At 37.8% G+C, this 13,280-nt stretch overlaps 1 protein-coding gene and 1 long non-coding RNA gene across 2 annotated transcripts in view; one reads left to right on the top strand and one right to left on the bottom strand.

The window, feature by feature from the left end:
* Positions 1-13,280, top strand: part of LOC148657263 (uncharacterized) — a 48,533-nt gene that overhangs the window by 4,797 nt on the left and 30,456 nt on the right. The gene's annotated exons all lie outside the window — the stretch shown is intronic.
* On the bottom strand, positions 8,512-13,114 carry LOC148657265 (uncharacterized). Its single transcript, XM_088643290.1, has 4 exons — positions 12,886-13,114; positions 11,503-11,613; positions 9,740-9,841; positions 8,512-8,837 (listed from the first exon to the last, which is right to left on the bottom strand). The coding sequence occupies exons 1-4, from the start codon at positions 13,069-13,071 to the stop codon at positions 8,733-8,735; spliced, it is 504 nt and encodes a 167-aa protein (XP_088499416.1). The 5' UTR covers positions 13,072-13,114; the 3' UTR covers positions 8,512-8,732.

Genomic DNA, 13,280 nt, shown 5'->3' with positions numbered 1-13,280 from the left:
TACTTCCATTATTTTGGATCTATTATTCTTCCACATCACAGTGTCATCTGGGTTCCTGCAGCTCCAACTCTGGTGTTTCCATGTTATTTAGGATAAACTAATATACTGTAATATTGTAATGGTATATACTTCCTATTCAATACTCATGCAATCAAGACAAATAGATGCCAATAGCTTAGTATTATCGCATTATTAAATCAACAGATTCATTCATCAAATCAGAACAATTTCCTAAGAACAAACCTTTCATAATGCTTAGGCAATAGTAAAAATACATAAACACTTGTATAATACTTGTATATTAATCTCAGAGTTTTGATGTTTTGAAACACCCTTGTATAATGTCCTGCTAAATCCTTTTCATTGTATTTTATTGGATTCAGAGCAGGGGCCAGGAGTCATGGAGCTTCACAGGTTAGTCCTGCTGCTTCACATATTTGCTTTTGCTTTTGGGTCTTGAGTTCAGATCTAGAATGGGGCACATTCTGTGAGGTGTTCGCACTTTCTATCTGTGTTTTCATTGTTTTTCTAAGACTGCCTTGGGTGCTCTTACGTTTCAGAAGTAAGCTGGCTAGGCTACCTGTTGGCTCTAACTTGTTTATGTGTGCTATATGGGTATACGCTGTCCCAGTGTGGAGTTTGCATAGTTGTGGACAGAAGTCTGAAAAGCAGTCTCAGTACCTCCCCAGAGTTCATTGGAGAGCTAGGAAAGTGTTATGTGTAGGATTTTACATAGAGATATAGAAATATCCACAGCTGGTTTACATAGAGATATAGAAATCTGCTTAGTGAAGAGCAGCTACTCCATATGCAAACATTTCCTACTTTCATTTACTTTTAGCAAAGATAATTGGTTCACATTGGATTCATTGCTTCTTAAAGGGATAATATGAGATGTTATGTCTGTACCATCTACTATTCCTTATATACACCTGAATGTCTTTTACAGAAAGTATCTGATTCAATTTTTAAAAAGTAATTTATCCCCAGCCTGGTGTGTGAATTCTGTCCTCCTGACTGACACTTTATGCATGTTTTGGGGCATACTAATGTTTGTGCCTTCTGTGAATAAATTACTGTCATGGTTTTGAGGATGCTCTGCAGGAAAGTTTTCATTTCTGTTCTGATTCCAAACTCTAGCTGAAAAGGATTTCATTAGCTGATCTTACTGGCTTCTCCTTGCATTACTGACTTGTTTCTGCATTATCTCTAGTACCATTTCCATTGTTTTTTGTCTGGATCATTACCCAGTGTAATAACTATGGGGCTCCTAGCAGTTTATCCAACAGTATGTAGAGGTTCAGTGTATAGAACAATGGAATTATTAAATTATTAAATTATTACAATTATAAAAAATAAACGTTTGCTTTGAAGTAAAGTATTTTGACAGAAATACAATGTCTTCTATCTGAAAATCTGTTAAGTGTTTATTCTGTTTTTGCATGACAAAACAAGCTGCACTTTAGCCCGATGTAGCACTTCCTCCCCTGAACTTTCATGTTAAGGACCTGATTGCCAGAAGTTCAGATCCACCCTGTGAGAGCTCCATCAGTCCATGACCTTGTGTGTTTCTCACAATGGTCTCTAGTCTGAAGAATTCCTTCAGTATTCCACATGTGTTAGTCTATAGCCACAGTTCCAGCTGTAGTTAAATAATGCTGTGAAAACTGTAAGCTCTAGTGGTGTAAGCTGTAAACTGCATCAGTGTGTGTTTACTGCCAAGGAACAAAAACTTTAAAAGTAGAACAAAGAAACACAACACTACTGTTGCACCACCTTTAGAGGAAGATCTATGACCTGATCTTTGACTAGGCAATATTCTTTAATTGTTTTAGGTGTAAATTGTTTGACCAAAATACCTGTGATACTTTCCGTTTCAAAACACAGTGAATGAAGGGCGAATCAAGGGTTTCAGAAAATCTTCTGCCACACAGCACACAGTCTATCAGGGGCTATGAGAAAAAGATATAAAAAGATATAAAGCATTGTAAGACTTTGCTCATGATAATTTGTTTTCATTTTGTATAGTTTCTTCAGACATGCAAAACCACCAGATTTATTTTTTGCATTTACATTTTTGTCACTTAAATTTCGAAAGACACTGTAGCTTACATATCTGTCTCCCTTAAAAATCTTTTTTAAGGTTTCATGCAGTAGTTAATATTGTTGCCACACATTGCTGGTGCCCTGGGCTCAGTTCCTCAGGTGCTGTCTGCATGGACTTTGTATGTTCACCCCGTGTTTGCTTGGGTTTGGATGCAACCTTTGGGTGCTACAGTTTCCTCCCACAGTCCTAGTAGGACTAGTAGGTTAATTGGTTTCTGGGAAAACTGGCCCTGGTGTGAGTATGTATGTGTTTGTGCCTTTGTGTGCCTTGTGATGTACTGGCATCCCATCCAGGCTGTGCCTTGATTTGTGTCATTGCTTGCCAGGATAGGCTCTGGCTCCTCTGCGACCCTCTGGCCGCCCTGGATAAAATTGTTAGAAAATGGATGGGTGGGTGTCAGTGCTTCAGTCTTATGGTGAATGGAGTAGATGATCCAAAAACAGGAGCAATAATCAATCATATGGACTTGTCACCTGATAAAACGGAAGGTACTGACAGAAATTCCATCCATTTCAAGTCCCCCTATCTGTCTCACTCTTCATAACATTATGAGATGAGCACAAGAGCTTTAACTACTGTGCATCCGGTACTTTATCAGAATACATCAAACTGCAAAAGTATTCACACCCTTCCCATGAGGTTCCTTTTTGTTAAATTACAAATGATGTAGAGATACAGAGATTTTATAATGTGAATATAATTAAGCAAAAATTGAATGCTGAAACTGATCAAGTAGGGGTGAAAGAAGGTAAATATCTGCAAAAACTACAAATAATGGAAAAAAAAAATATTGATCATGTCATCGTCATTGGAAGCAGGGAATACTTTTGCACTGAACTATATTTGAATAAATTAGACAAATGTGTATATATTTGCATGCATATTGGGTCTATCCATTGTAGGAGTCTGCACTAGTATTTCACATTCATGTCCTGTGAGTGTGTAATCAGTGATTTATGAGAGACCACATTGGTCTACAGTCCTGTAGTCTGGATCATGAGTACTTACTCTGTCAGACCGAAAGTGGCAGTGTGGTTGATGCTGATTCTTATACTCATTTATGCAGTGTGTTGCTTTCAAATAAAAGTTGAAGTAGACATTTTCCTGTTCAATCTAAAACAAAAAGTAAGTACTTTGTGAGTCTGAAGCTTGATAGTAGTAAAAAACAGAATGCTCAGATTTGCAGTTAGCAGAATTGGAGTTTGCATTCTGTACTGTTACACAATAGTGTTAGCAGAACTTATTTGCACAGATTGGACCATTTCTTAATGTATATATACCAAGTGACTAATAACCTCAGGAGACTCTAAAAACACAACAAATTTCAGTCATGCACACAAACTGTATTGGCCCAGCTATTTGAATTTTGTTTTAATAAATGCAGAGCACACTGTTACAAAAAAACTATAGTGGTGATCTCGATATGAAAAAAGGCAAACAATAAAGGCAGGAATTCAAACTATTAATGAATTTCGTCTTATATATTTTATTTATTTATTTTTAGCAAAGAACAGGTTTATAAAAATATTATTGTTTCAAAGTCATGTCCATAATTCTATATTTGTTTGGGAGACCACTTTGGATATTGGATAATGTATGTACAGTAGATCAGGAGTGTCCAATCCTGGTCAGTGTGTCTGCAAGTTTTCTAAGTCTTCTATTTAGCAGCAGCACTGCCCACCCCTAATGTTGGAAGTAGTTCAGTTTCTCTGCATTCTACTAATTACTACTAATTGCTTACTCTACTAATTTTGTTGTTGGAATGAAACAACAAAAACAATAGTTTAAGTACAAATTATCTCCATGAGTACTCAAGCAAATCATCTGCAACATAAGCATAATGGTGGCACAATGGTTGGCATTGCTGCCTCTCAGCTCTGGCCCTGGGTGCATTCTGTGTGGAGTTCATTCTCCCTGTGTTCATGTACTGTAAGTTTTGTATTGCAGTCAAAAGACAGAGTGATAGGTTAATTGCCTTCTGTAAAAATTGCCTTCGGATGTGTGTGTGTCTGTGTGCCCTGTGATGGACTGGATTCCTGTCCAAGTTGTATCATGCCTTTTGTCCATTGCTACAGTAGTTAGTCTCTGGCCCTGTCCCCGACTGCATACTGTACTGAATAAAACAGTTAAAAAATGCATGGATAGATAGATTATCTAAAATACAACAGAAAAATCTGAATCAGTTTCAGGGCAGAGCAAATTAAAGATCAAAATCCATCTCAGCTGGGTTTGACCTGTTTAACAATTTTTAGAGCAGAGGACCTGTGACGTGAATTCCTGACCAGATTAGAATTCTTGGTAAATAATAAAAATGACCTTTAACTGGAACATCTGTAAACAAAAAATAACAAGTGAACGAAGTACAGATAAAAAAAATGTGTTCTATCCAGAAAGTTTGTTTTGGAAACCAAAAGCAAAAAGAAAAACAGGTCAAGTTGATTGTGGTGGAAAATCCCACTCATACAGTCAAACCCATCATGCTTTTATGATATGCAGGGTGATATGGCTGCTGGCAGCAGCCATATCACCCTGCAACTCACAACTGGCAACCCACTGAAGCTAAGCAGGTGTGAGCCTGGTTAGTACCTGGATGGGAGACCTCCTGGGAAAACTAAGGTTGCTGCTGGAAGAGGTGTTACATAAAAGGATGAGACATAAAACCGAGGTCCTGACTCTCTGTGGTCATTAAAAATCCCAGGGCGCTTCTCGAAAAGAGTAGGGGTGTAACCCCGGTGTCCTGGCCAAATTTCCAATTGGCCCTTACCAATCATGGCCTCCTAATAATCCCCTTCTATGAATTGGCTACATTACTCTGCTCTCCTCCCCACTGATAGCTGATGTGTGGTGAGCGTTCTGGCGCACTATGGCTGCCGTCGCATCATCCAGGTGGATGCTGCACATTGGTGGTGGTGGAGGGGAGTCCCCATTACCTGTAAAGCGCTTTGAGTGGAGTGTCCAGAAAAGCGCTATATAAGTGTAAGCAATTATTATTATTATTATTATTATTATTTTATGCTGGCTGGCCAAACCAATTCTATCAGTCACACACAGAGGAACTGCCAGCAGCTTTTCTGAAATGTATTACTGCATATTTAGATTGGACACTCACAATTTAAATATACACTTTTAAATATCAAGACACATATGCATATGCATTTAAAGACAATATAAATGTGTTGAAGGTTCTTACTTCACATGTGAAGACACATTGAGATGGTGAAAATCAGTTTAAAGCTTAGGTTAGCAGATCAGCCACTCACAGCTGATAAAAAGAAAATGAAGACCCAGTGCCATGACACTTGGCAAGTTGTATAAAATGTTTTTCAAGACAGATGCATTGTTAGGAAGAGATTTGCAAAAAGGAACAAACAGACCTCAATGACACACATGTAAGTACAACTGAACAATGAATTTAAAGATAAAAAGAAAGGATTGACAGGAAAAAAAGTAGATACATCTCACTCTTGGGAATGTAACTCATACCTTTGGATCCTCTATGTTGCTGAAGAAATTCACATGGTTTATACTTAAGCGTTTATTATTAAAATGCTGGATTGCCAGGTCAATTCCTTTCTTGTAGAGATCAGGGAGTTGGTTGTAGTCCTGTCCCCCAGCTGGAGCCAGCAGGGCTCCTACAGTGATCAGCAGTACTGACAGTAGGCGGCTCATGTTCCTCTCCGCACTGGTGCAGCAGCAGGACTGAGGACTGAGGACTGAGTGCTGTGGCCCCTCAGGTCCCCACAGCCTGCAGAACATTAACTCACCCTCAGGCACTGATCTCCCTGGACATGATTCCTGGCTCATAGGACTGAGCAGCTAGTCCTAAGAGCAGAGTCTTAGCACATTGTAGATGAGTAGTTTTAACAGCAAAGACTATTCTATAAAAATGTGTTCCCTGTTCATCATTTTGCTGCCAACTTTGATAGTAAAAAAATTGTGTTGTTTGCATAAAGCCTTATCTAGTAACAACACAACAATATTTTGGATGCATGTACAGTATACTGAATGTTTTCAAAGCAAGATGTTAAAAAGTTAATGTTGTGTAATATTATGGAGGAATTTTACAATTCTTGCCATTCTTAAAGTCACCATTGAAATTAAACTTTTTAAAGATTATACAGGCACACCCTGTATTAAGGGTTCAGTCAGAGGACAAGTGGCCTCAACAGAGAGTTTGTAATTTCCAGAATATCTGTCTCTGATTTTCCTATAACTACTGTTGCGAGTGTTTTAAAACCTCTGCAACATAAACCTAATATAAACATAAACGTAAAACATAATATAAACATCTGGACAAGAGTATGTAATATCAACAAATAAGTTGTCAGTGTTTAATAATAATAACAACAACATTACTTTATTAACCCTTTACAATTTCTTGCATTAGGAATTATCTTTTCGCATACCCCAGCTTGCTCTCCATGAGACATACAGACAGGGAGAGAGCCTGGGGTCAGAGCGCAGGGTCTGCCATTGAACAGCGGCCCTGGAGCTGCTAACGGAGTAGGATTCCTCTGCCGGCTGCAGGATTTGAACCGGCAACCTTCTAGCCACAGGCGCAGATCCTTAGCCACAGAGCCACCGCTCCGCCCAGAATTAACTTAATTCTGAATAGAAAAGGGAGCAAGTTTTAGTCTGACTACTGGAAAAGAGAGGATCAGAAGCCTGATTTATTATGTTTTACATCAGAAAGAAAACCCATTCATCCATTTTCTAACCTCTTTATCTGATATAGGATCTCAGGAGAGCTGCAGCCTAGCCGGCAAACAATGGGTGCTAAGCAGGGCACACACAGATACAGACAGACACACTCACACGATGGCCAGTTTTTCCAAAAGCCAATTAACCTACCAGTATGTGAATATAACATGGAAAGCAGGTCACATTTTACATGGAATTTAACTTTGTTCCTAATGAAATTATAAAGTTTATTTTGAAACATAGCAAAGATTTGTAATGTGATCTACAGTTAAGAGCTTTGGTTACTGTTCCTCTCAGGTTTAAGCCTAAAGCTCATGTTGGTCCCTCAATATATCAATAAAGGATTGAAAAGAATGCTTTTATTTTTTTATACAGCTGATGGCAAAGCAAAAAGGTTGATTGTGTAATATATTTGGGATTGAGGAATGCTCATGAAATTAAGATTTGCGGAACACATTGATTATGTTAAAAAAACTATTTATTAGAAGCTTGAAATTCTCTATTCTAAAGAGTCTAGAGGGTCTAAAGAGTGTTGTGTTGATGTTATTTATGGGAATGCATCCAAGAATCAGTTGTCCACCCTGGACTTACAACAACCTATATAGATTTGTTTTAGGATGTCCTTATAAGACCCACTATTACCTGTGTATTTGTATGAAAAACTTTAATGGTTATCACTTTTCAATGGGCGACAGCTGGACTGGTATCAGTTTATTTTAAATGAATTCAACTAAATGGTACTATTTATTTAAAACCATTTATATCAATAAAAATATAGGGTATTCTTTAAGACAATCTAAGTAAACATATAGTATTTTAATGTTCCACAAGGTTGGAATGAAAGGTTTTAACTATAAGACCAAATTATTAATTTAAACAGAGCTTATTTAGTTTATTTAGAAATGCACTAATTTTGCATTTAAAAACAGAATGTCATTGTAATTAAATTAATGATTAATTTTCATTTTTAATTCTAGATATATTTCATGGTAGTTATTTAGTTTGCAATTTTACTTTTGTTTTTTCTTCTTTTTTGTTCTTTCTTTTATGTGTTGTGATATTTGTGTTGTACTTGACCTTTTTTTGAATAAGTGTTGTATTCCAACTGTATATGTATTCCAACAGGATCACTTCATTATGAGATGGTGCATTTCAGGGGCTTATATACTGTCAATAAACTTTAAAAGAAAAAAAAACATAATTTTGTCAATTGTAGTTCAACTCATGATATACAGGTTAAGTACCCTTGTGGACTGGCTTTTATCAGACAAACGCAAAGACAGTTATCAAATGTAGTATTGTATTTATTAGCCCCTTTTCAATGACTATTAAAGAAATAAAAAAGGAAATCTGTGTCTTGCATCTGAGATTGTGCCTTAATTTCACTGCTTAAACTCTTTTACATGGATGGGAAGGCCATTGTGTCAGAAAAGTAAATTCTGGTTTCTCATAGTGGTCAGCAGTTTATTTCTAAGTGTTGAAAGACTTCCTTTAATATAAGAGAGTGTCAAACCTATTTTGCAATCCAACATCTTTAAATACAATTACATTGTATTTAGATATAAAATAACTTCGTGAAGCTACAGATGTGCAGGCAATCTGACTAGTGTACATTTTTCTTCAAATGCTTCTCTGCATCTTTCACTTCATACTGTAGGTGTTGAAGTAACTAAAAAAAAACTTTTCATATTGAAATCCAAACATCTTTGCATCTCTTTTATTGTGGATTGACATCCAATTAGAAAATAGTAATAGAGGAAAAAATCAAGTTAAATTGTTTTCTGAGAGTTTTTCTCAGAATCCCTCTCACTTTTTAACCATTACACCTTGTCTTTGTCAGGTCAGTACATAACCAAGTAGGGGTCTCAGTGTGCACTCATTTGTGATTCCTTATTCCCTGTTTTATCTCAGTAGCTCCATCAGCTCAGCAGGATCCATTACAGCCAGTTGATGAGAGCAGTGTAATTCCCCCAGGACTGTAGTGGTGCTTCAGAGTTTCACAGTCCTGTACTCGATTTGCCTTCATCTCCTGTAATGGAAGCAACAGTGCTTGGAAATAAACAACTACCAGGTGATTTGATGCCAGGTTTCAAGGTAGATGGTTGAATACACAGTTAAAAGAAGAGGCAAAATGAGTTTATGAAAAGAGGGGAATCTTTCATCTTTACGTATCCTGAGTTTTAGAAAAAAGGTTGATTTTATGGCCACACAGGAATACCGAATTTTGAAAGTAGTTGTGCTATTAGATATGAATTTGTCCATTACATTCCTCTTATACTATACTAATGTATTAATACAGGCTATGAAGTCCATGCAGAAAATAAAGAATGTGACACCTGTTTCCTTCTACAGTTTACCTGTAGAGAGGTGTCTCCAGGTGACACCTACTGTTACCTTAGCCTTATTATACTGTCCAGTATGTTCACAAATACTTTCAACTGATTCATGGTTCAAAATAGGTGACAGATTTGTATGGTCAATCAGGGCATTGTATGACAGTAATTTGTAAAAATGTAAGGAAGGTGGCCCATCCAGCCCACCTAGCTGAACAATTCCTATCACTTGATCCGAGTTTCTCCTCCAATTTGTCTGCCCATTGCACTTCCAAGCAGTCAGAACTTTGAGAAATGATAGGGAAGATATTCTTATATTCTCAAAAACAAAAAGAGAACATGGTACAAAAACCTTTGGGAAACACGACAGGATATAAAACAAAGAAAAGAAAATAACAATAAAATGGCAGAAGCTGTTTTTTAAGCAGTAATCACACTTTCAACAGTGCTTTCAAAATATGCATTGTATTGTATCTAAATAATGAAACATTAAGACATAATGTCTTTAAATCTTTAAATGGATTTAACTACCTTTAAATGGTAGTTAAATCTTAATTCCATCCCTAGGTGAAGGATAGGTTTAACAGGTTTAAGTTACCTCTGTGAGCTGAGGCTTGCGGGTACAGTACAGCTTTGGCCTGGGTTCATATTCAATGCTGCCCTGATAGCTTCTGTAGCACATCACACAGTCTACCACTGGCTGTGCAGGGAGGAAGAAATAGATATCAGTCACACAGTCATGAGAACTGCAGCTCCATCTCCAGTTTGCCTCCAAATCAGTATCCCTCCCTAAAGGTACATCATCCGATATTCAGTGACTGATTATCCGTCTTAGAACATTATCTGGTGGTTTATGCACCAATACATGTAGTATTTACAAACAATATTTTATTTCTCATTATACAGTTAAGTAATGTGTATTGTACAGCTCTGTTTCTGAAATTCTGTACTAAAAACATGTATGACATTGATTTATTTTTAGCTCTATTTTTTATAAAGTACAATAAACATGTAGCAACCAAGAGATTTGAGCCTGAGGTGTCTGTTATAGTAGTTATAGAAGCTCAAAGGGGATAAGGCTCTACAAAGCTTAAATATACTTTTTTCTACACCCTCCCCCTCCTGTCTTTGAGGTAAAGCACTTAAAACATTCCTTTCTTATCAGGAGTTTAGTAAAAGCATTCCCCATTAGGGAGTTTAGTGGGGGGGGGGGGAGCATCTGTGCTAAAGCTAGCATGACGGTTAGCAGGAGTTCACAGCTCCTACCACTATATGGGTAAAGAGTAACATACAGATTCTGCTAGAAGGCTCCATCACACACAACACAGAAAAACACAGAAGTGGGGCTAAGAGCACAAGAATCTAGAATCAATGTATTTTGTTCATGCTCTTACACTTTTAAATGGTTATAATGCAATCGTGCCTTCAGCCATGTCACCCTGCAACTCACAACTGGCAACCCACTGAAGCTAAGCAGGTGTGAGCCTGGTCAGTACCTGGATGGGAGACCTCCTGGGAAAAACTAAGGTTGCTGCTGGAAGAGGTGTTAGTGGGGCCAGCAGGGGGCGCTCACCCTGTGGTCCATGTGGGTCCTAATGCCCCAGTATAGTGATGGGGACACTATACTGTAAACAGGTGCCGTCCTTCGGATGAGACGTAAAACCGAGGTCCTGACTCTCTGTGGTCATTAAAAATCCCAGGGTGTTTCTCGAAAAGAGTAGGGGTGTAACCCCGGCGTCCTGGCCAAATTTCCCATTGGCCTTAACCAATCATGGCCTCCTAATAATCCCCATCTATGAATTGGCTTCATTACTCTCTGCTCTCCTCCCCACTAATAGCTGATGTGTGGTGAGCGTTCTGGCGCACTATGGCTGCCGTCGCATCATCCAGGTGGATGCTGCACATTGGTGGTGGTAGAGGGGAGACCCCATTACCTGTAAAGCGCTTTGAGTGGAGTGTCCAGAAAAGCGCTATATAAGTGTAAGCAATTATTATTATTATTATTAGTATTTCACTCCCATTGTAATTAGCAGAAGTGTGGACTTAAGGTTAGGGTTTTGGTAACTAGAAAGTACTGTACTACTCATGATCAAAGATATTTATGAAGATTTCTTTAGTGAAATGAAATTATTTACTTTGAATTAAAGTGTTTACAAAAATAGATTGTCTTACTCTATCACACATATACATCAATACATTTTTGGTATAAATTGATAACTATTTTTTTATAACTAAACTTGTACTGTATTAGTGTATCTTAAATATGGAAGCAATAGAAGTGAATGAAAGACACTTCAGACACTTTTGAGTTGAGCAGATATACAGTGTCAGAGCATGCAGTGAGGCAGGAGTGATACTCACTCTGTCATTCTGGAATGGGCAGCTGTTCGCACTGGCATCTGTTTTGTCCTGCAAACACTTTGTTGCCTTCAGGAGAAAGTTGTGGTAAACATAGGACACGTCGAACTCAAGCTAAAAGATAAGAGGTAGTATTTCATTCCATTAGAATAGATTAAATCAAAGAGCCATGGCACCTTTATCATGTTGGGTCAGCATTGTCTTCTGTTCTTCATTTATAGGGGTAGAATCCTGATCTATCTCTCTGGGATTACTTTGGACCAATGTAATTGATCTATCATTGTTAACATTACTTACTTCAACAACAGAGATACACCGCATTAAACTTCAGACTACAGAACTGACATTGTGGGACAAGAGGTGATGTTTGCGTTGCATCAAGCGCAAGTTCACATTTAAACATCTTAAACAAAACCTTGTTAGAATACGTTGATGTTTATACGATTGTAATACAATCAGTGGATAACCTCTGAACCCTAAAATCAAAAATTGAAATCAAAGTTCAGAAATATCCAAACCAGATACATGACACCATGTACCGTTTAGTTAATGTTTTACAATAAAGAGAAACACCAATGATGTCTCTGATGGCTCCTGCTTGCTTGGCTCAAACCAGGAGCTGATTGAGCATATTTGGTAAGAATAAATAAAGCTAGGTCATTCTAGCAGAATACTTGTCAAACCTGGATGATAGCTATGAACTTGCTGCAGACGGCACAGTGGATTACGAATGTTAATTTGATCTTTGAGATTTTAGAAGCCAGTCACAAAGTCCAGTTTACATGAGACTGTTTACTGTTTGTCATGTAATCAAGTGTAGTAATTGTTGATTAAAGGTGAATTCCAGGAAAGAGATTTCCAGAAAGAAAAAAAATGCACATGCTTCAAAATTCACAGAACTGTGAGACAAAGTAAAGACATTTAATATACATTTAGATATTGAGAAGTCCAAAATACTTTTTGGTTCTAGATCCCCAATGCTGGGGATACCAGACCAGAAAGCTGTCCTACAGGCTGATCAGGGACAAGAGGGCTGCTTGTTTCTGTGTTTTTTGCCACATGTGCTCCCCTGATTAAGACACTTATTAAGTGTGAGTGCATTAAGAGATGGCTAAAGTAGATAAGCGCTGTGAAAAGATGTGATCCTAGCATTACAGGCATAGTAGCAGCTCCAATGTGGAAAACTAGACAGATAATGAAAAATAATCTTTGAAAAATAAAATTGTACATTAGGCTTTGCTCCCACTGTTTATTCCATAAATGGATGTCTTGTACAATCTATCAAATTCAGATAACTACATACAGTATATCCTTTTCAGTTCTAAGTAAAAAATATTTGTAAACAACATGTAAGTGAGTAACAGAGGCAGGTAAAATTTGCGCTACCTCAGTTTCCGAGACGTCCATGCTTTTAAAGAAGAGAAAAAGTTGTTTGTTTTTTTTATGGGAATTAAATTGTTTAACAGCCAGGTTAACTCCTTCCTTGTAGAGATCAGGGAGTTTGTCGTATTCCTCAGCTGAAGCCAGCAGGGCTCCTACAGTGATCAGCAGCACTGATAGCAGGCGGCTCATGTTCCTCTCAGCACTGTTGCAGCAGCAGGACTGAGGACTGAGTACTGTGGCCCCTCAGGTCTCCACAGCCTGCAAAACATTAACTCACCCTCTGCCACTGACCTCCCTGTTGTTTACTTTCCCAATTAGTAAGAGCTCTCACTAATTTCACTGTTTTAATACTTTGTTACAGGAGACCTGGATAGCAACTGTCCTCTAACTGTTAACTC

The sequence above is a fragment of the Lepisosteus platostomus genome, chromosome 8 (assembly GCF_059453375.1).
Source record: "Lepisosteus platostomus isolate fLepPlt1 chromosome 8, fLepPlt1.hap1, whole genome shotgun sequence".
Taxonomy (NCBI): domain Eukaryota; kingdom Metazoa; phylum Chordata; class Actinopteri; order Semionotiformes; family Lepisosteidae; genus Lepisosteus; species Lepisosteus platostomus.
Note: the sequence above shows the minus strand (reverse complement) of the source record. Positions and strands in the feature narration are given on the sequence as shown.